This window comes from Mirounga angustirostris, unplaced genomic scaffold (genome assembly GCF_029215605.1).
Source record: "Mirounga angustirostris isolate CCGP_5_RB_7025 unplaced genomic scaffold, mMirAng1.0.hap1 SCAF_10, whole genome shotgun sequence".
In the NCBI taxonomy this organism is placed as follows: Eukaryota; Metazoa; Chordata; class Mammalia; order Carnivora; family Phocidae; genus Mirounga; species Mirounga angustirostris.
In genome coordinates, this window is record NW_026991718.1 from 65,119,760 (window position 1) to 65,143,185 (window position 23,426).

Genomic DNA, 23,426 nt, shown 5'->3' on the forward strand with positions numbered 1-23,426 from the left:
GGCTCTTCTTCCCTTTATTCCTCCTGAGTGCTTTAAGCTCTGTGGCTCCACCAGAGCATTCCTAAGGCTTGTTTCAACAAGGCTTTCAAGATATCAGCTTTTAGTATTCTTGTATAGGTTTTGCATATGTTTATGTAATATGTGTAGCTTACATTTGTGATTTTCAGAGGTCTTCCATTTATTGAAAAGACCTTATTCTTAGGAATCATATGAAAGGCAGAAAGAAATAGTAGGTTAGGGTTTACTGACCCTCGTGCAGTTAAATTTATTTTAGGCTGTGATCACTGAATACTACTGGACCTTATATATGGATATTCCTGTATCATCAACTTTGGGGAAATTGAGTTGTACCAGTTACCAACTTAATTATATACTGTTAAAATTTAACTATCATCTGGATTTAAATATTTATTAAGCTAACATACATTATATTCTCCTCCCCATAGGAAAACCTATTGGGAAACCACACTTGTGTTATAAGGTTCTTTAGCGATATTGAACAGGAATGGAAAGGGTGAATTTTTTTTTAAGTTTAATAGTAATTCATGTTTGCCATGGGGGGGGGGGTGAGAGACAATTTCAAATGGCATAGAAAGAAATAAAGAAGCAAGTTAAACTCATCTATTACCCTTACTACCCAGAGGTACAAACCGTGTTTACTAGATATCCTTTCAAACTTCATGGTTATCCTAAGTTTTTAAAATCTGACTATATGAATCTTTTTGTAACATTTTGTTTTTATTTATCAATATGGACATGTTTCTTTGGTAATAGAGATCTACATCACTGTCCTTACTGGCTACATAGTGTTCTTTTGCATGGATATATTTTCTAATTTTACTTAATTAGATTCACATAGCTTTTAAAAGATTTTTTTTTCACAACTCGATTATAGTTTTCAACTGTGGGAAAATAGCTTCAGGTATATTGGAATAGAGCTCTTTCCTCCTTTTTGGATTTAACTGTAGGTTAAGTATTCACATTAAAATTTGTGTCTCATTAATTAACCTATCTTGTTAGTTTTACCTTGACTTTCTTGGCCTTTGTGATTCATCTCACATATGGTGATTATCTGCCAACACTCTGCCTATTCACTATGGATGCAAATGTGTGACATTTTGAAGAACATTAATGTGCTGAACCTTCAATTTGGCATCATACATGGGGCATATGAGTTTTATCAATGGGAAGCCTGTGTTGAAATCCATGATCTATCACTTACTAATTAAGTGATCTGAGTCCAGTCGTGTAAGAACTGGTTCTCACTTTCTTGTCTGAAAGCCGGCCTCTTAGGGTTTTAATAATTGAAAGAGATAATGTTATATAGTCTATAAACAGTATTTGGCACAATGTGAGTACCTGGTAAATACTGACTCAGGAAATAAAGGGAGGTGTGGAGAATGTAGATCAGCAACCTGGAAAAGATTTCTGAAACATCTGTCAGGCTTAAAAGGTGTGTAGCTTCTCAGTCTTTTTTTTTTCTTTTTAAGCTTCTATCATACTGTGACCATAATGATATAATTTATAACTGCTTGAAAAATTGTAGGAATATGAATTTTTGTTTTCCTAAAGTTTTAATAATGTTTGACACTTAAGAAGGCGTTTTTTAGTAAGGTTCATTTCAAAAGACTGGTATGATTTAAGCCCTTCTCCCCTTAAAAAAATCTAGAACTAAAAAGGAAGGAGTTATTTTAAAATTTATATTTGGCACAGATAATACAGCAATAAAATCTCATTAATACAGATCCACTGATTGGGAATTTGAATGCAGGACTGATTGTGTATCTTTGTACTGACTGTGTGTTAGTTTCTGAAGGGGAAGGAAAAATCATTTATCTAATGCCCTGATTACTGATGATAAAACTGAGGTCCAGAGAAGTTGGGAGCCTCATCCAGAGTTTTATAGTTGCAGAGTCAGTACTAGGTTATGGGTCTGTTGAATCCTAGAGCCACTGGAAATTTCTTCCACCATATCTATATAGAAATTATAGACCAGTTATAAATAATTCTTATCTAGTCATTGAAACTGTCCAGACAATAACTCATATGTTAGGTAATTAGGTTAGTCATGTATGTTGTACATCTCAAGTCTGAAGGCATTCCTTTTATAATCAGGTCTTATTGAATAGTTTTTCATGATGGTAAGGAATAGAGAAGATATCTGCATTTATTTTAATTTATTACCAGTAGTGATTTCAAAGGTTAATAAATGTTTTGGAACACTTAGAGAACCATACATTTTTAAAGGCAGCGTTTGTTCATGTAAAAATGTGAGGTGTGCTTTACTTTGCTGCTGCTTCTCGGTTGTCGACTTTTTGTTCTGCATTAGTGAAATCTTAGATAAGTTGGAAAATCCTTTTCCACGTGGCTTCTGAAGTGACATGTTTATAACAGCAGTATGATTTGTTAACTTGCAAGTTAATCATGAGGTTGAAATTTTCTTTTCTTTTTCTTTACATTTAACACCTCGCTAAGAATGGTGATAGTGACTGCGATGGTCATAACAACAACAAACAACAGCCCTGACATTTATTAAGAATTTATTATATGCTGTGCACTGTATTAAATGCAGTATATTCGTTATCTTATTAAAGAAAAATTTTGTTAATTTTCTCACTTAATCCTCATAGTATCTCAATAGGACCATTCCTGTTTGCATAGAATATGTAGAATATAGAATGTGTGTTCTCTAGATACAGAAACTGAGGTACAGAGAGATTTAGTGACTTGCTTGAGGTCACATAGCGAGTAAGTTATGGAGCCAGTTGTTGAGTGCAGGTGACCCAACACCAGACTCTAAGTGCTTTGTTTCGAGCAGCGGGGAGCCTCACAGGAAGGAATTGCTTTACCAAGAGCAATCTTCATCATTGCTTCCCCCACCCTCTCAGGTACCCTGTTTAAAAAAACAAACAAAACTACATTAATTAGGAGAACCCTTGCTAGCAGAGACTTATAATGAGACCTGCATCTTTACGTTTTCTAGATCTACCCATTCTTTAGGACCCAGCTCAACTTCTATCTTTTTCACAGTCTTTAAAAGTTTCCTCCAGTTTTTTTCTTTTTCTGAATTCTCATGATGGTGCAACAGTTATTTTATAATTTTTTTGTCATTGTTTTTACGTGTCACTGTCTTCCTAGAATTGTAGTGTATTAGAGTTGGACAGGGCCTTAAAGAAAAGTCCACATCCCCGTTTTCAGGTTTTTAATTCATTTTACTAGGTTGAGTTTCTTGAAAGGTATCAGCTCAGTAAATGTTTGCTAAATGTCACAAAACTATTAGCATCGCTTGCTGTCTCTTATTCAATATGACGTTATTCATGATGTCATTTGAATAGCATAGATACACTGCTTCACGTTCTGGTTATTTCTCAGTTGTGCTACTATATTGGTACAATAGTAGGATCTAGTTGAATAGAACAAAACTAAGGTAGATGTTTTAGGCAGGGTTGGAACGAACTTGAGATAGGGGAAAATGTGAATAAGAATTGAAATTAGAGGTTGAACACAAAACTGTAAATCATAAAATGTTAAATTAATAGCACTTAGGGGCGCCTGGGTGGCTCAGATGGTTAAGCGTCTGCCTTCGGCTCGGGTCATGATCCCGGGGTCCTGGGATCGAGCCCCGCGTTGGGCTCCCTGCTTGGCAGGGAGCCTGCACCTCCCTCTCCTTCTACTGCTCCCCCTGCTTGTGCTCTCTCACTCTCTCTGTCAAATAAATAAAATCTTTAAAAGAAATAGCATTTAAATCAAATCATAGGAGAATAGAATAAGTGTATACTAAACATAATAAATGTTGAGCCCCTGTTGTGTGTCAGACACTCCAACATTTTACATTTCACATACATAGTTTTCCCCGCGGAAGTACCCCTAACAGTAAAGGAAAGTTACATACCTTAGAGAACCTCAAGGCCAGAGCAGCCCCTGGAAATGTGGTTTTTCTTTGTTACCTTTTTTATCTTAAAAATTAACAGGTATTTAAGATTGTACTCAAGAATATGCCCATACTTATGTTACTATAAGGATACTAACCTCCCCCAGTTCCCCAGTTGTTCACAATCCAGAGAGAGACAAATTACGTTTAGCCTGTGAATTCAAGAACCCTTTGGCACACTGCAGAATTCTTTGTGTGTTGTACATAACCTGACCTTAAGACCGCAGGCCTATGGATATTTGATCGCCACAGAGGCTCTGTGACCATAGGCCAAGAGCAAACTTGCTAAGTTTGGCTTTGTCGGATTCCTTACTATTAAACATTATACAAACAGTGTAACAAATTTAGTTCTTCTCGTTTTCTTTGACACCTACATTTTTATAGCATTTTATTTATCTACTCTCAAAGAGAAGTAGCTTTTCAGGTAATCTAAAGGCTGTTTCCCTTTGTCTTTGGCTTTGTAGGAAATTTTTGTTTTAATGATAGCCAGGTTAGGTTACAGTTTCATTATGTTTCTCGAAGAGAGGTCTCTTAAAAGCAGAGCTGTAGAATTCCTATGTGTAGTTTTTCATAGTTTTATTGCTTAACATTTTTTTTGAATTAGTGGTTTTTCTGCAAATAAATATGTTTTTACATCATTGAAGTATCATTTCAGTGAGTGTGTGTTGAGATTTTTTTATATTATTTGTATTTATATCATGCAATGAACAAAGCTGGAAGCCCTCAAGATGATTTTTAAGAAAATTGTTTTGGATTAGAAGTCTGCTATACTGGGCTTGAGAGATTGAACAATCTTGTATATTGTATAGCCAGACTGATTTGGACATGAAGGAAACAGATTTGCATGAGGGAAATTTATGGTAAATAGATGCAGGTCTGATTCTAATTTACAGTTTAGAATGGGTTTAAAATGCAGCTTACAAAGTTAATCTTTCTGTAACACTTCAGGTTTTGGTTTTACCTTAGAGACATTTTTTTTTTTTTTGTAGGTGGAGCAAATATAAATGTGCCAAATCGAAATGGATAAAATAATGTTCTAATTTCAGATTTCTCCTTTTCTAATTTTTAGTGGTTGACCTCCTCTACTGGAGAGACATGAAGAAGACGGGAGTAGTGTTTGGCGCCAGCTTATTCCTGCTGCTCTCACTGACAGTATTCAGCATTGTGAGTGTAACGGCCTACATTGTCTTGGCCCTGCTCTCTGTGACTATCAGCTTTAGGATATATAAGGGTGTGATCCAAGCTATCCAGAAATCAGATGAAGGCCACCCATTCAGGTGAGATGTCTGGAAAACAAGGCACACACTGGCAACACCATAAACAGGATTAGTATTAAGACTTCATTCTATAGAGTTACAGGCATGCATTTTTTTACTGCTTAAAGATAATTGCAGATTTTTGCTGAAAAGCTATACCAAAAGCATCAGCTTTTGAGATTTTTTAGATTAAAGGTAATTTCATGGGCTCATGATGGAAAAATACTGGGTTTGTGTGTCATTAGCCTAACTCGGCTATGTGTTAGTAATATTTATGGAAACTAGGTATTGGTTATCTAATTTTACTTTAATGGGAACTATATCTTTTTAACATGGTTAGGATTGGTGGAAGTTCTGTTTTCTTTATTGCTTATTTTTTATGCTGATATTTAAATACCTTTCTTACCACTAGTATGTGCATGTTTTTCTATAACGCTATCTTGTCATGCCCATGTGTTCTCTTGCCCTTCCTTCTCTGTCTAGTTTCCTCCTCTTGTTCCCTGAGGCGTACTTTTGTATTGTCTTGTTATCCTTTGATGAGTGTCTGTATGGCCACTCCTCATCTCGAAACGATCATCTGCCCTTAACTTTTTTTTTTTTTTAAAGGTTTTATTTATTTGACAGAAAAACAGCCAGAGAGGGAACACAAGCAGGGGGAGTGGGAGAGGGAGAAGCAGGCTTCCCGCGGAGCAGGGAGCCCGATGCGGCACTCTATCCCAGGACCCTGGGATCATGACCTGAGCCTAAGGCTGACGCTTGACTGAGCCACCCAGGCGCCCCCATCTGCCCTTAACTTTTATGAGTACACTGTCACATCACATATCTAATTGGTAATGGGACATACCTCAGTTTGGGTCTTCTGCCCTAACTTCAGACTCAGCATGTATTTCCCCCCAGTTTTAAAAAATTGAGATAAAATGCATGTATTATAAAATTCAGTGGTTTTTAGTATGTTCTCAGAATTGTACAATCATCACCATCTAACTCTAGATATTCTCATCACACCAAAAAGACATTTTCTACCCATTGGTAGTTATTTCCCACCCACTCTCTGACAACCACTAACTTATCATGTCTGTAAATGAACGTTTTTTCTCAAACTTGTCAACTTCTATCAGTAACACCACTACTATCCTCATTTCAGGCTCCCAATTTTGATGTTATCTTTTTTCCCATCTCATGTAAAGAAGATAACTAAGTTGTGTTGTTTTCTCCTGCTTCCTCAGTGTAGACCACAAGTTCATGAACTATAGCCAGGGACCAAATCCAGTCTGCTGCCTGCTTTTGTCAATAAAGTTTTATTAGAACACAGGCATACTCAGTCATTTAGCTGTTTTCATCATGCTGTAATAGCAAAGTAGTTGTGACAGAGACTATATGGACTTCAAAGCCTAAAATACTTCCTCATCACCCTTTACAGAAAAAGTATCTATGCTGGCTGGACTTCACTTGTTACCAAATTGGGTTCTGGTTACCTTGGTTTACTTCAGCTTTTATAGATGTTGTCACATCTTCCTCAGATATTAATTTTATTATATTTTTAGGCATATGGGCTTTCTGTTCACTACAGGATCAAGTCCAAATATCTTTGTCTCTCATTCACCCCTTGTAGAGTTTTGTTTGTGCCCATTTGTGCTGCCTTTTTAGCTTCTCAGATGACCTCATCTATTAGACTTTTTATTTGGTTCTGTGTTTGATTTCAAGATGTAACTTTTTGAAGAAGGTTTCCCTAACACTGGTTCCAGATGATCTGAGGGTTCATTTCCTATTGCACTAAGTATGGCTTTGAAATGTTCTCTGATTGTTTTGTATATAGACATCATTTTTTTCTCTCAAATAGATTTTGAATATTTTAAAACTGTTGGCAAGGCAAGTATCCGTGGGCATGAATGAGTATGTAACTACTGAGAACATTATCTAGTTGATATTAATGGGTAAATGTAAACTGATTTTCAGACTTTACAAGAAAAGATCTGTTTTGTTTATTGTAAAGATTGGTTATTTTGTTCTAGCTCTCTTCATATTGGTGAAGTAATGATGCTACCTCAGTTTGGGAGAGAGACCAACATTTATGAATGGCTCTTATGTCCTTGGCCTTTTATGTACAGACTTAATTTTCATAACCACTCAATGAGACAGATGGTATTAGTCCATTCCACAGAGAGGGAAACATACTTGAGGTTCAGTAACTTGAAAATGCAGCTGCAAAATGGCAGAGCTATATCCTATAGAGGAATATAATTTTGAATTAGATATATTGAAATACATAAAAATATTGTCAAGCCAAAACTTCTAAATTAACTACACTATAAATTTTAGACTTTTTTAAAAAATATTTTAAAGAAGACTTTTGGGGAAAAATCTAGAGATGTTTCTTATTCCTTATTTCTTGAGAAACACTTCCTCATTTTAGAGTCATTAGACCCTAGTCGTTAGTCATGCCAGCTTGACCCTGTTGGGCAGTTTCTGCACTACCGAGGGCGGGGGCAGCGGCGCACCGCGGGCATTGCGTTAGTGTGGCACGCGGGCCGGCTGGATGGGCGTGCGCACGGGGCTCCCCCGACGGAGAGGCCGCTCCGGTGCGTGCTGGCCGGGCGCCTCGTCTCCACGAGCGAAAGCAGTGGTACGAAGAAGCAGGATGCCCACTGAACGTTACACCGGCTTCTGCTCCGTGTTTCTCAGAGCTGCACAAATTATTGCCGATTTAAGGGTAGATGTGACTCTTTGATCATTTTTCACTCGATGATAACAGCTCGATATGTGCTGGGTAATCAATAATAATTGTCTGAGTGCTGTGCCATCATAGTAAAGATACGTTCCTGGTCTTTAACAGTTTATACTTTTGTAGGAAAAATACGCAAGTATACACGTGTCCATATTCCAGGGCTGGCTGTGGTCAATGCTATAATCTACAAAAGAAAGCATTATTAGAATTGCATAATAGGGTCTTAGGGAAGAAAGAGCCAAAGAGGCTTCCCGTATGGGTGGGATTTGAGATGGGCTGATTGGGTGTGCTATGACTAGAGATGGGAGGAGAGCATTGTGGATTGGGAAAACAGTATGATGAACAAAGGAAGTAAGATTAAAAAATGTTTGATGAATGGCTCATATTTGGCTGCAACATAGTGAGTAGTGAGAAATCAGTTTGGAAAGATTGAGGAGGGCTCTGGTTGCAAAGTTGGAACCATAGAATCACAGAATGTTTGAGGCTGAAGAGATTTAAGAAGGTCTGTTTCTCTAATTTTATAGAGTGGGAACCATGACCCTGAGAAGTCAAATGACTTTGCAAGGTTACACAGCTAGATAGTAGCAGGTCTTCTAACTCCTACCTGAGTTGAATCTAAGTAGCACTATCTAGGAAAATTTAAATAAAACTAATCTAGCATTGGTTAAAGGAATGGATTAGGATGCAGACAGATTAGCGATTGGTTTGGAGAAAGAATGTTCCAGTTTTTAAATAATGAACACTTAGAGAGCATAGTGAATAAAAATGAGACATATTTGGGACATATTACAGCAGTAAACTATGGGACAGGGAGTTATGAGAGGACTGTTCTTTCCAGTGTGAGTAACTAGTGTCCACCAACATCGGAGAGTGATGAAGAGAGACTGGGTTATAAGGAGCTACTTCCAACGATAGAAAAGAATGCTTAGTATTTCTGAGTTGGTTCTTCTCTACCAAGATAAAATGGCTTCTTTGAAACAGTAACTAATGAAATAGTTCCTTGCATTCCTGCACATGACTTTTCTTCTTCATTATAGTTGTTTTCTTAAATAGAACGATTCCAGCTGTCTTAGTATAGATTAGGGCAGCTACATGGGCAGTAACTATTACATTTTACTGGCATTAGCACCATACTTTTGGCAGCCATTTCACAATCTGGGCCCCTACATATTGGGCAGTTTCCCCTAAAACTTAGGCTGAGAGAGTGTAGGATTTGGGAACGAATAGGATCTTTGTTAGGAAAATCTAATGAGACAGCCTAATGTCAGCGTGAAGAGAAAAAACCAAATCCATAATAATAACTTCCATTTATCGAGTGCTTCTTTGTGCCCACTTGTAGTAAGCACTCTACTCCTTGAATCCTCACGATAGTAACTTTGCAAAGTTAACAGACAAGTGGCGGAGCTTAAGATTCAAGCCCAGCTCAGTCTAACTTCAAAGCAAATGATTTTTTTCTGCGCTCATCAGCTGACCCTGTGCATGTCAATGAAATACGCATTGATTGGTGAATTTTTACATTGTGCTTAATTTGGAAACAGTAGGTTTTTATAGTAAAATATTTTATTAATGTCTTCTTTTACAGATACATGCTTGCTGATTGACAGACATCCAGGGAGAATCACTCTGATCAGTGACCGTTAGGATGTGTTTTGTTTTCCAGGGCATACTTAGAATCTGAAGTCGCTATATCTGAGGAGTTGGTTCAGAAATACAGTAACTCTGCTCTTGGTCACGTGAACTGCACGATAAAAGAACTCAGACGCCTCTTTTTAGTTGATGATTTAGTTGATTCTCTGAAGGTAAGTTTATTTGCTTCTCATTTTTGATATACCCAGAATTTAATATCAGAAGATAATAACAAATGATTTGTTATGTTCCAGTTTTTACAGGTTTTAAAGTCTCCACATGTCTATAGTCAAAACTTCTTTGTTCTTTCAGATTTTATCATCCTCTATATACAGTCTTATGTGTACACAGTTATGTGTGGAAATACTTGGCAAAAGCTAGAGGAGCATGAAAATGTTAGAGAAGGCCTGATTAAATATTATAAACACCTTTTAAGTCTGTTTTGCACAGATACTTGAAAAAAAAGATGAGGACATTTTATGAATAAATTACTTCTCTAAGATGAAGAATTTCATTTTGCTGTTAAATCTCAATTTTTAATTTCTTTTGAAAATTACCTTAGATGCTCAGGTTTTTTTTTTTAAAGCAGGTATTTTATTCATGATGAAACTAGCATAAATGAGAAAAACTGAACTTGACAAATTTTTGCCTTGAGTGGCTTTTATATATGTGACCTTTGGTTAACAGATGTGGCACATAATGAGGCAGATTTACTTCCTGAAACACTTTATTTTTATGAAATTTTCTTATTTTTTTAAAAAAATTCTTTTTTCTTAATATTTCTTAATATTGACTTGCATTCGAATTACATTTTACTACTTTACTACTTATGGATTAGGAGTACTTTTGAAAAGAAAATTTATTTGAATGGTTTTCTTGAGTAGTGTTTTTTGGCAAACCCAGAGCTCAAGGAAAGCTGCTTGGTGACTTGCACACATGGTGATTCATTCAGGGCTCCGAATAAGGAACAGGTACTTCAACATATTAACACATAGAATGAACTTTGCATTTAGGTCTCAAAATCTGTTGAAGCAAAAGAATAAGGCAGGCTGTGTCTTTTTCTCCCTGTGCAATGGTGTTGGTATGAAGCATTTGGTAATTCAGTTGCACGTTCTGATAATATACACAAAGAGTCTTCCTTGATAAACCTGGTGGTCCTGTTGCTTGGGAGACTTTAGTTCAACCTTTTCTTTTTTCTTTCTTTTTTCTTTCCTGTCCTGGGGTACCTGGGATACCTCCAAAGTCAATAAACTTTTTCTTTTTACCTTTTGACCCTCTTTAAAATTAATTCAAATAAAAAATTGACCCCCTTTAATTAAAATTAAATCTTAATGTCATTGTGTCTGAGTAGTACAAATTCCATCTGTTTGTTATCACTGAATAAGGGTATTATAGAAACAGGGTACTTGCTTAAAATGTCTCATTGACAAAAGCTAACAAAAATCTTAACACTCTTGACTCTTTATAAAAATGACTTAGTATTCCCTTTCTATAGTTAGTTCCTTAAGCATTTACCACTCTTATTCCCCCATAGTTTTTGTATATACAGAGTGGTTTTGTTTTTGTTTTTTTAAAGACAGTGATTCCTCCTGACTCTATTACTTTTTGCCTTTTAGCCGTAACAGCCAGTAGAATGATAGATTCTCTCTCCCTAAAGCAAGCAAAAAAAGGTTTTTTTCAGTTCATTCTTTTTTTACTTTTTCAATGTAAAGAAGAAACGATTTGCCCTATTAGACTGATTTATTTCCTTATATTTAGAGTCTCAATCTCTTGAAAGTTTGCTAATAAATAGCCCTGGTGTCTCCAGTTTCCAGATGAATTACTTTGATTTTGTATGATTCATCATTAGGAAAATGGACACCACCCTAAACTCAAGAAAATGCAGTGGAGTCTCATAAGTTTTTAAATGTAGAAAATACACATGGTATCAAGCTCTGTGGCGTATTTAAAATAATAGCTTTTAAACAAAAATTTTCATTGAAAGAGGTTTCTCTATAACTTGCTATCTTCATAAATTTGGTGCCCTCACATTTATATAATCTACATTTCTAGATTCTGGGTCATAGTTACCACTACTTCTATTAGAAACCTTCTTCCTCAGAAAGTGAAAATTTTAGAGCCACTATTCTTAGCATGTGAAACTTTTTCTTCTTGCTTATTCCTTTTTTTTGATAGTGATTTAAAAAAATCACATAATCAAATGTGATTTCAAACAAACAAACAAACAAACAAACTCCAAGGGTCCTGAGGCATCAGGCCTGCTGAAAAAGACCCGATGTGACATGGTGGTTATCACTGTGTCTGGCCTCAGTCTCCTTTTGGTGGTTGACTTGGACAAATAAGACATGTTTTACAGATTTCTCCTTTTAAATTCTTGTGTAAAAGTTCCATTTGTTTTGCTCCTTTGCAATTAAGTACAAGCTTCTAGGTCCTAGAGAAGATTGCAAGTGTCCACAGATGGAGCCAATGATACATTTCCCAAAGGATTAATTTTAGTCAAACATTATGGGCAAAATCTCTGACAAAATATTTCTAATTCCATTCAGTAGAACTTATTTCAAATGTTAATATAAAATTTCACTGCAGCCAAATGTTTTGTCCAGTCCTCAGGATTTGTTTTAAAGGTTCTATTTTTTAAAGTGGGTTTGTTCTACTGAGTGCCAGACATCAGGTGGGGGGAGGAGAATGAAGGAAAGGAAAGAGGAATGTCCTCTAATAGAATTAAGTTGCAAAAGCCATGTATATAGCCTTTTCTTGGGAGTCTAGTGTACTTTATTAGTCTCTGAGAAGTCAGAAAGAGGCAGGATAATGCTGTTTAATCCAGTGATATCTGTTAACCTTGTCTTAAATAATACCCATGAGTACCAGAAAATTAGTATATGGTAGTTGAGTATATTTAGACCCCGAGTTAAGGTTTAATTCTGTTTCTGTGATTGGTCTTCTGTGTAAGGGATCTTTGATAGGGTTCATTTATTTTAAAACAGTGGTTCTCCGTCTTGGCTGTACACTGGAACCACCTGATAACTGTGAAGGGTGAAAGAGAAGGAATGGGGGGCCCTTCTCCTAAAATTGTGATTTAACTTTTCTGGGGATACTGCTGGGAGAATCACTTTTTTAAAAGTTGTGGCATTAAGCTATAAACCCCAGCCTATGGTTTTTTCCCCCGCTCCCACCTCCCACTCACCACCCCCCGCACTGTAATAGGCATGGGACGGTCCCTGCTGGGCTCAGGTTTGGAGCTTCTTGAATAAGGCTCCAAGTTTGATTAGAGGGATCCTGCCTTTTGAAACCTCAAATCTCAAGGGAAAAAAAAAATCGAATAATTTTATCAGATACCAAGACCAGGTATTTTAGGCAGAGGTTCTTATTTTTCTGTAATACAGCTTTGGGTGATAAAGACCAGATTCTGTATGAGTGTAGTTGTGTGACTTTCAGTGAAAATACATGTTAAAATTATAAGAGAATTACCAGTGATAGTTGCCTGCACATCAGGCAATCCTTATGCTCCAGAATACAATCTTAAATCTGAAAGTGAGCCTAAAAGGTCTGAACTCCAGAAATAGCTGACCCAGAAGAACATTAAAATCTAGCTCCTGGGCTCTTATGTGGTTATTAACATACACATTTTGACAGTTTCTGCTTTCTCCGGCTCACAAAAAAATTAGAAGGGAAATGGGCTAGGGAAAATGTAGGCAATCAAAGCGATACTAATGAATGAGGCTGAAGATTTCAAAAAGGGCAAAGAATTTTCTTTAAAAATGCAGGAAATGTTTGAAAATGTCAGAATTGCCAGAGTAATGTCTGAAATTGTTATGCACGCTTCCTCCATTTTCCTTAAAATGTTGCCCCCGGTTGTTGAGACATCATCTAATAAAAATCTGCAGAGCTTTTTAATTAGGTGTTCAATACACAGTTAAAGTTTAATTCCCTATTCCCCTGGGACAAAAGGCCAACAAGACATGGCCCTTGCTCACTTTAAGTATTTATTAGACCTTCCTTGTACTTTGGTCCTTTTTCCTCCTCTCTCGTTATTGTCCAAAGAGAGATGATCTCTGATTTCCTTGTGAGTATATGCATTGGCTATAATGTCACAGAATAGTTGCCATGTAGCATAGAGTTTGTAGGTCCAAAATGCAAGTTGCTTGTTTTGTTTCTTTGAAGTGTGTATTCTTTGCCTCTTAATGATAGCATGCACATTCCTGACAAATTCCCGCTAATAATGGTTAGTTACTCTGTAGGTGATTTTACCTAAGTACAGCAGAGCAGATTGATTCTGGAGTCAGAAAAACCTGAGATCACTGTGACCTCTGGTCTGGCAATTTGCTTAATTGTTCTTTGTCTTGGTTTGCTCTTCTGTAGGGATAGTAATAGTACTTCTGTCATTGTGATGAGATTCACTGACCTAATATTATTTGCAAAAAAAAAAAAATGATGCTTTTATTATATAATGGTTCCAGTAATTATGCAATTGCTAAATGCATGTCGTTAACTACCATTCCTTTCTCCTCTCATGCTATATTCTATGGAAAACCTTACCTAGCATTTTTGTTAATCCTTAAAGTGTTAAATTTTCTCCAGATTGCAGTATTTAAAAGTTCTATGATAACACATAAAAATGTGAATTTCTGGTTTCTCTCTTAAAATGGGAAATTTTGGCTACGTTGGCCTGGAATACTTGCATGGCAGCAGTCTGTGGAGCTGGATCCTACATGCCTCCGTGAGAGGGAGAATACGTATGTCTGTTTGCCTCAGTCCTTAGTCAGGCTCCTTCATGAATTTAAGGTGCCCGCCTGGTCCCACAGACATTTAGTCTTTCCTCTGTTCCTTTCTTTGCCTTTGGGTAGTGTAGCTTTTAGGCAGAGTGTCCCCCAAGAGGCAAGTCCAGTGACATTTGAGTCCCTTAGATGAGCTAGGTGTGAAGTCTTGGGCTTCTCTCCTTGTGGGTTTGGAGTACGGCCTTGTGGGTGACTTAATGACCAAATTAGGACTTCTTTTTAGCTTGTATGTGTTAGTATCGGAATTCTGTCAGGACAAAGGTATCCTTATTGCCAAAGCAATTTCTTCTAAAATGTAGAAGGTTGACGCTTTTCCCTTTAGACTTGTGGGTGGTGATGGATGAAAACATGAAAATGTTCTATAGCAGACTTGCTTAAGCACCAGAAGTTATAATTAGCTTCTGCAATAGGAGTCTGTAAAACTCTGTGAGAAGGAAAAGGCTTGCTAACTGGAGTCATGCTTCAAACCTTTCTACCATAGCAGTTGCTGAGACCAGGGCAGTATTTAATTTTTGATTTTCAACTGGCAGGTGTTAGGAATGCTTGACATTTGGTCACTTGAACATTAAATTCAGTTGTAGGGGTAACCAGAGGTTGCTATTTGTAGAACTGACAGTTGGTGGAGGAATCCATCGTGTGTTCCTAACCTGCAGTAAATGTGCTTATTAGAGTTGAGCATCTTAATTACTGCTTGGTACTCAGCTCATAGTAGACAATCAGATTTTGTTGAATGAATGACTATATGGAGGAATATATGCTTTAGTTCAAGGGTCTGCAAACTACTGCGCCTGGCCATGGCCTGTTTTGGTATAGCCTGGGAGCTAAGAATGGTTTTTAAATTTTTTAAAGGATAATATTCAAAAATTTTTCAGAGATAACATTCAAAGGATATGTGAGAGACCCGTAAAACCAGACATGGTTATTATCTTACTGTCTTGATAGGAAAGGTTTGCTAATCCCTGCTTTAGGGGATGGAGGTGCTGACTCCACTCCACGCTCCTTTTCATTTATACCATGTTGTATGTACCTGACTAATCAGTGGAGACGGTGCCGTTGTATTGTGTTACCTACTAATCAGGGCAGAGCTAATGCAACACACATGAAGGCCTTTAATAGAAAGCGAAGGAATTACTGATTAAGAATAATAAAATCCAGACTGACTTTAAGTCTTCCAAGAACTGCTTCGAACATGTCATCGAGTCTGTACTATATGAGGTCAACCAAATTTTAGAACTGGAAGAAAACTCTGAAAACTTCTTGTCCAACCCTTCATGAATAAGGTATACAGAGGAAATAAAGGACTTCTCAAAATGAAATCCCTTTTTAGAACAGCCTTTCCCTAGCTGCTTTGTTGGATGATTTAAAAAACAAAACAGAAAACAAAAACCAAACTAGATTTTAAGAGCCTAACCTCTAAAGTAGGAAAGTTTGGTTAGTTCCCTGCAGTTCCCCGCCTCTCGAGGGGACAGTGAAAGCTGACCCGAGGCAGGGTATTCAACCTGTCTGTCCTGGAGTTGTCTCCGTCAGCTGTGGTAATATTCCTACATCCCCAAGTTGTTAAGAGGAATAAATGAGTTCACGTTTGTAAAGCATTTAAAGCAGTGCCTGGCACTAATATAGTAAGAACTATATTGGTGTTTGTTAAATACAGAAGGCAGTGGCTAAAAGAAAATTAATGGTCAGTTTTATTAACGAGTATATGAGATTGAGGCATCCTGATTTCCAGGGTTAACTATTAAAACATATATCACTGTGCAGACAATGCCTCTGATCCTTAATAAAATATTACAGGTGGTATTTTTGGTACCTGAAACCCCTTCTCTCCGATCGTAAATATTCCCTGCCTCGTTGCTTATTCAGCTGAGATTTTAATGTCTGAATTATTCAGCTCATGTCGATCTTGAAATACTTGTTAGTGCTTTAAAATCAGGTTTAATAGCGAATTCGCATACCTTTTCAGGCTTCCCATTTAAAAGCTAAATGCTGTATCAGAGCTGAAACGGTAAGGTCTACCTTTGGCATGTTCTCTGGTCTCAGAGAAAACTTTAGTGAACTACTTGGCCTAGTATAGTCCAGAGAAAATAAATCAAATCTATCTTAATTAGGATTCTGAAATTTCAAATTGAGACTGGTGACTTACAGGTAAAATATCCTATTACTTTACCAAGTCTCCAACGATTATGCCTCTGGTAGGTTGGCATTTAGACGGGATGCTTCTATTTGAAAGCTTCAACTTTGTGTGAATTGTTTTTAATAGGCTAATGTTATTTTCTTACAGTTTGCAGTGTTGATGTGGGTATTTACCTATGTTGGTGCCTTGTTCAATGGTCTGACACTACTGATTTTGGGTAAGTCTACAAAATAATTTGAATGAAAAACTGCACAATAAGAGATTATGTGCAGGAGTTTAGAGACATTTTAGTGGAGAAAATCCTTATATTGTAGGGAAGACGTTTGAGGTTGTGAGCTCTTTAAATAAATTGCTGATACTGATATTGTATATTGAATTGCTACTTTAATTCCTAAAGAATGCTCCAGTTAACAGTGATAAACCAGATGGGGGCTGGCCTCACCTGATGGTACAGTCATAAATCAGACTAACATGGGATACCTGTATTTTATGAGGCCTGTGGGATGTGATTTTAAGCTAGGAATGGTTCCTGTAGGATCCCTTGCTTCATTCATTCATTCCTCTTGAGTGGCTCTCCACCAGCAGGTGCCTCCAGAACCTTGGGTATTTATTCATTCATTAGGAACACTGCCTGACTGACGAGTTTACCAGTTAGATGACTTTTCAGTGTTTGTTCCCTAAATCATACCAGTCTATTTTAGAGGTTGTGTATTTGCTTTTTCAGCTCTGATTTCACTCTTCAGCGTTCCTGTTATTTATGAACGGCATCAGGTAATTTCTTAACTGTAGATTTCAGAATACAAGCCCCACTGTATTACGTAAAAAACAAATCGGTGCTGGTTTCCAAAGCCTTATAAAAATGAAAAATAAGGTTTCTTAAGCCTTTATTAAAGCCTTTAATTTGCTGGCATATAGTAACGGTTTAATAAGATTCTTTAGGAATGTTAATTTTCTAGTAACTCCTTTATATCTCTTTCAGGCGCAGATAGATCATTATCTAGGACTTGCAAATAAGAATGTTAAAGATGCTATGGCTAAGTAAGTATTTAAAATCTGCAACTTTTTTTTTCCCACTAAGGATAAGGTGTGCTGGACTTGGAGAACAAAGTGTAGTATTTTCATCTTATAGGCCTAATCAGTAGCATATCTTAATCATACCTAAAAAGTACGACTGAATTGCCAAAAGATTTTTCTCTCCATTTGGATCATTGATTCCTGTGTTTGCTCTGTGTTGTATTTAAGGCTTTAAGTCTAATTCAGGAGGTAAGGTGGCAAAATTACAGCTTACAGTTTGACAGCCTTAGGATTTCATGTCCTGTAGAAGCTGAGCACTTACACAAGTAGTTCTTGAAGGATAGCATTTTTAAATACTTAAAATTGAAATATCTTTCCATTGACCTTTTTTCCCCAACCTTTTCATTTGTAGAATCCAAGCGAAAATCCCTGGATTGAAGCGCAAAGCTGAATGAAAAAGCCAGAAATCAACAAATAAAGGGGATATTCATTTGATTACATGGGGGAGGGTCAGGGAAGGAGGAAACCTTGACATTGCAGCTTCACAGACCTTTATTTTTAGCATTGCGGTGTCTGAGGAAAAATTACCTGTCTTGACTGCCATGTGTTCATCATCTTAAGTATTGTAAGCTGCTATGTATGGATTTAAACCGTAATCATATTTGTTTTTCCTATACGAGGCACTGGTGAATAAAAAAAAGATCTGAGAAAGCTGTATATTACACTTGTGGCAGGTAGTCTTGCTGTTTTTTTGGGGGGGGGGGATCGCAGAGAAAGTGGAGCTGAAAAAAAAATCCTTTCCACAGTTTGTGCACTGTGTATGGTCTGTGTGGATTGATGCAGATTTTCTGAAATGAAATGTTTAGACGAGATCATACCACTAAAGCAAGAGTGAAAAAGCTTGCCGTTCTGGTATGTTCTAGGTGTATTGTGAATTTTACTGTTATATTAATTGCCAATATAAGTAAATATAGATGATATATCTATATATAGTGTTTCACAAAGCTTAGACCTTTACCTTCCGGCTATCCCACAGTGCTTGATATTTCAGAGTCATTTGTTATACGTGTATAGTTCCAAAGCACATAAGCTTAGAAAAAGAAAATCCATTTCCAGGAGCACTACCATCTGTTTTCAATGTGAAGCGATGCCATGCACATAGTAAACTTCACTGCACAGACTTCCTGTAGTTCATTTTGTTATAAACTCGGAACCTCTGGACTGAATCTAATGCTTCCAAAAATGTTGTTTGCAAATATCAAACCTTGTGATGCAAAAAAATTATAAAATGAAGATTTATACATTTGTGGTTTAAGCTGTCCTGAATCTGTGGAATGCATTGTGAACTGTAAAAGCAAAGTATCAATAAAGCTTCTAGACTTAAAGGATGCTTGGTATTTTGGTTCCCTGAAAGGGCAGCCACCGTTCAGAGTACATACACACAATAACCTTTGCTTCTGGGGCGTGGGGGCAGGTCCACTCGGAAAGCATTGCCAGCGCGTGGGGCAGCTGTGTTTACATGATCCAGTTTATTTGACACGTACATACCAAAATGTTTTCAAATGATGTATTTCTTATACTTTGCTAATTGAAAATAAATTCATGCACCAATATTTTAACAGAACACAGTACAGGATTTATGAACATACATAAACTCATACCATATAAATGTTTACAAATAAGATTTAAGAAGTTTCTTGACACAGACACTATTGCTCTGTAAATATAGTTTGTATATACCCTCATTGATCAATTTCTTCTTCCACATGGTTATTTCAATGCAAGGTCTGATTATTATGAAAGGTCAGGTGTACAGTAGAGGCAGACATGGTTAACACTCAGCGTCACAGGGTTACAGAAAACAGAGTTAGGACTGCACAGGGGCTCAAACGGGGGACCCAACAGCCTATCAGGGGATTAACGTAAGGCATTCATAACTGGGCATATAAAAATAGCTTCATGAGTGATCTAATCCACTTAGAATGCAGAAGCACTTCTGGGGTAAATATTAGTCTGTTTAACTGAAAATGCTTCATTTCACCTTTCTCTAAACTGACAACTGCCAATAGCCAGGAACTCAAGCCCCAGAATTTTGCTTCACTGACGGGAAGGGCTAATTGGTGTCTGTGTGCTCAGAGTCCCCGGTCCCTCACTGGCCTTCCTCGAGGCGTGTGTGGGCCGCCCCTCCTGGGGTCAGCGGTGAGCCACATGTGAAGTATGACTGAGACGGGGTAGGGCTATCTTCTGATTAATATTGTCCAGGTCACATTTTCTGTCATCCAGCCAGCTCTGAGGAACTCTCTAAGCTAGCTTATTTTGTTCTATAATCTTATCAAATATTGCTTGGGCTTAGGAATTTGTTCAGCAGGGGTTTTTTTTTGTTTTTTTCTTTTTATCTGGACTTGACCTATATAGCTCACCTGAACAAATCCATGGGGTCAAGTCAGCCCCACTCGGGGGGGGCGGGGGGGAAGACCCAATGCAGCCTTGGGTCACCTCATTTATTACCATTTTAGGATTAAGGGTTCATCCTCCTAGACCCACTTGAGCTCCCCCCCCCCTTCTATTTTGTAGTAGCGGTTTATTTTACTTCTATTTGGATTTTGTAGGTTTGGCACTGAACTGTGAAAACCCATTTCTACCCCCTCCCTCCTGAATTTCAGTTTCTTTGCTGCTCACCTGCCACTATTTCCCAAGCAGGTAACCGGTGTCTTGCATTTAGGAAGCCGGGACATAAACACATGACATGGGTGACAGACCAGGAATCTGTTAAGGGTCCTGTAGCCCTCCTCAGTTTTGAAGTTTTAGCACCATATGTAGAAAGGAGAATATCTGTGGGAGGTGAGACAGCCCACACAACTGGAAACTTTCAAAGGCACTTAATGGATATAAAACTCTGCAAATGAAACATTAAAAAATTAAGTTTCTCAACTTGTTTATACATGGCTCATTTGGTTTTGAAAGCTAAATGTGGAGAACTGAGGCTATCGGTAGTTCTAATGCTTAGGTGCATCTAACTGAAGCGGTCTTGTTCAACTCATTGGTAAAAATGAACATTTTTAAAGTATATAGAAACAGAATAGCAAAACATCCTTTGTAAAAGTTCTGATGCAAATTAAAAGCTACATATTGGTTAGGGTAACTGAGGCTTTAAATTCTGTCGGTGGGCTACATGGTCAGAGAGGACTTTTTGTGTCGTGTCACGAACAGAGGCAAGCACTCCTCCCATGTGAGAACTGACCTTCCGGGCAGCACAGTTCCGCAGAGGATGGGGCGGTCACCCCGCTTCGCTGGCACGTGGCGCTCGTGTGGCCTGCAGCGCTGTGGGCACGGAGGGGCCCCTGCGTGCCTCCGCGGTGGCTGGCGGGCGGGCAGCAGCAGCGAGAAAGAGGTTTCTGGCATTTACAGACATCGCCACACAAACACACTGAAAAAGCAGACCAGATACTGATCTTGCGTGGCTGGACATCATCATTTTGTCAAGTGACCAAAAGCAATCTTACCAAGTGCTCCAGAGTCAAGCTTGGGATGTACCGGATGTTGTGATTTCCATCTCTAAAGACGAACCAGGGATCTTGCCACCAATTAAAGAGCTGCTTTTTTAAAATGGCCTATTGGTTTTTGTTTCGTCTGGCTCTTTCACCAGCCTGAGTGTGCCGAATGGAAGGACTTTGGCACCTTGACTTCACACTCTCTCCCGTTACTGCTGAAGAGGTTTTATCAGCCCCACTTGGGTAGGAGAGCCTTTGCTACTGTTGGACATAGAGCCAAGGGTCCGAGTACACTCCCATGGCCACAAAGGCCCAGGGGCCCTGCAGTTTAAAGGTTACTTCTAAGCCTCATAGAGTCATCAAAAGTCACCTCCGATCCCCTGCACCGGGGTGACCAGTTCACTTAGTCTCTCGTCGCTAGCTTGTTGGCAGCCTGGCGGGCGCGGCCCTGGATGGGGGCATTCAGGGGGGCCCCGAAGTGGGGACAGGCTGGCGGTAGGACCTCAAGGGCGCTCAGTGCCGGCCGCTGTTGGCACGGCAGACCTGAGACCGTGCCCCCCACCGCAGGCTATCAGAAAGCACCTTTGGGGGCCATTTTCTGCACCATCCTTCTGGCATTCTCTACAGGTGCCTTTTCCACAACCTCTCAGACCAGTGGATTGCTGGTCTGGATTGCTCTATTTCTTCTTCATCCCACCCCCAAGCATTTTGCTTGGGCTGAAACGAAACCAATATTCATGTTGCAATAAAGCCCTTCAACTACGTTAGAGGTAGAGAATGAGAGTTGAGGAATGACCTCGTCCTGTTCGTCCACAATCCAAAGAAGGAATGCCCTTGGAGGGACAAGAGGAAGGGGCCTTGGAAATGCTGCAGAGGCTGAGGTCATCTCTGGAGTAGGCTGGCAGGGGTCCTTCCAAATCACTGGAAGGCCAGTCATGCCTCACACTGAACCCTGGGCCTTACACTGAGCAGCAGTTAAGGTCAAGAGCAGCCCCGTCCAAATAGCTGGTTAAGGTTCTCCTGCTACTAACTAGCACTGGGCCTAATGGCTTCACTTCTCATCTGACCTCATGCAAAACTGGGGAACACCCTTGTTTCTCAGGGTGACTGAGGCTTACTACTATTTTTAAACCTCTCTTGGTTGTGGATTAGTCATCCATCTTAAGAACTCTGGTGATCAGCTGGAAGTTAGGAGTTAAAAGACCTACGGATCGAGGTCATTTTAACCTGATTGTAGGCAAGGATGCCACGGGCTGCCTGGAATCAGCCATCTTGGGTCCCCCCCGCCCCCCCACCCCCCGGCAGTGCTCAGAGTAGCAATCATGCCCTCCCCTTCTCACCAGTCCCAGGACAGCTCCAGTGGGGACATGGGCCCATCAAGTTTGGGGTTGGGAGTCATCAGAGACTAAAGACCATTGGGACGTCAGCCCCTCCCTGTGTCCCTGGGACACCTGATGTGGGGGCGGGGGGAGGGAGTACCATCCAGACCCAGGGAATCCGAGCCAGGTCGGTCAGGGTCCTACCTGCAGTCATCTCCTCCAGTGCTGACCACATACTTGTCGTCATGAGAGAAACGGATGTTCGTCACGTGAGCTGAGTGGCCGAAGTAACGCTTATGTTTGGCCTGTGAGCAAAAGTGAAGAGAGAGAGCTGAGAGACCCTGCCCCTCCCAGCAACCACAGACCACTTCCGGGATTCCAGTCTCCCCCTGCCGGAATCATCTTCACTCTGGCCATTCCCATTGGGTCTGGACAATTCTCTCAGCCAGCCTTTTGCTGACTGGCTTTCCCGTCCATTCTTGCCCAAGGTGGACGATTTGTACACCTTCCATCTTCCCTTCCCCTGGTTTCCAGGCCCTCCCCTCCAGAGGGAGATGAAACGGTTAGGGGTCACCAAATCTCCACAGGGCCAGAACAAGGTTGCTCTTGTTCTAGAGTCTAGATGGCCGTCTCAGTGTGGCCCCACCTCCTGCGGTCTGCAGAAGGAAAGAGCCCGGAGGCAGTGCACGGAGGTTACTCCGAGGAAGACTCACAAATTTTTCTGTGCATGGAAAATCAAAGAGCTTCACTAGCCCAAAGTCATCTCCGGTGACAATGTTGAGGCCAGCATGGGTCACACACGCGCAGTTGACATCAGCCTTGTCTGCATTTCGTGGCCAGATGCCAATGACTTCGTCCCCCAGAACGCTGTTTGAACAAGAAGAGGTGTCAGCAGCAGATGTAGGAGAAGGCTGCCGGCAGTCAGGCACCCTCTCCCGGGGATAAGAGCGAGAGAGGGCTTTTTGCATCCTTCACTATGATCATGTGGCTCTTCTGTCCCTTCCCCCTCTGGGCACTTACCCTTGTTCTTACTGTTCTGCTGTGCCCCAGTCCCTCGCACCCCAGAAGAAAAGTTACCCCCATCTTTGAGTCTCTCTCTCGTCCCTCCGGTCCTTCCTTCGGACTGTCCGCCTGCTCACAGCCCGGTGGTGACCCTTC

At 39.4% G+C, this 23,426-nt stretch overlaps 2 protein-coding genes across 5 annotated transcripts in view; one reads left to right on the forward strand and one right to left on the reverse strand.

Annotated features, from left to right (window-relative positions):
• The window catches only part of RTN4 (reticulon 4), a 67,503-nt gene extending 48,660 nt beyond the window's left edge, over positions 1 to 18,843 (forward strand). For all 4 annotated transcript variants that reach the window (XM_045884986.3, XM_045884983.3, XM_045884984.3 and 1 more), the window contains 6 exons: positions 5,001 to 5,208; positions 9,573 to 9,711; positions 16,592 to 16,661; positions 17,169 to 17,215; positions 17,424 to 17,482; positions 17,871 to 18,843. In XM_045884986.3, coding sequence (XP_045740942.2) covers positions 5,001 to 5,208; positions 9,573 to 9,711; positions 16,592 to 16,661; positions 17,169 to 17,215; positions 17,424 to 17,482; positions 17,871 to 17,913 — 566 coding nt within the window. In that variant the 3' untranslated portion in view covers positions 17,914 to 18,843. The remainder of the gene's footprint in view (positions 1 to 5,000; positions 5,209 to 9,572; positions 9,712 to 16,591; positions 16,662 to 17,168; positions 17,216 to 17,423; positions 17,483 to 17,870) is intronic.
• A 171-nt stretch (positions 18,844 to 19,014) lies between these two features.
• Positions 19,015 to 23,426, reverse strand: part of EML6 (EMAP like 6) — a 266,233-nt gene continuing 261,821 nt past the window's right edge. Inside the window, exons 40-42 of the mRNA XM_045886192.3 lie at positions 22,982 to 23,135; positions 22,473 to 22,573; positions 19,015 to 20,885 (exon numbers count right to left, since the gene is read on the reverse strand). Of these exons, the coding sequence (XP_045742148.2) occupies positions 20,861 to 20,885; positions 22,473 to 22,573; positions 22,982 to 23,135 (280 nt within the window). The 3' untranslated portion in view covers positions 19,015 to 20,860. The remainder of the gene's footprint in view (positions 20,886 to 22,472; positions 22,574 to 22,981; positions 23,136 to 23,426) is intronic.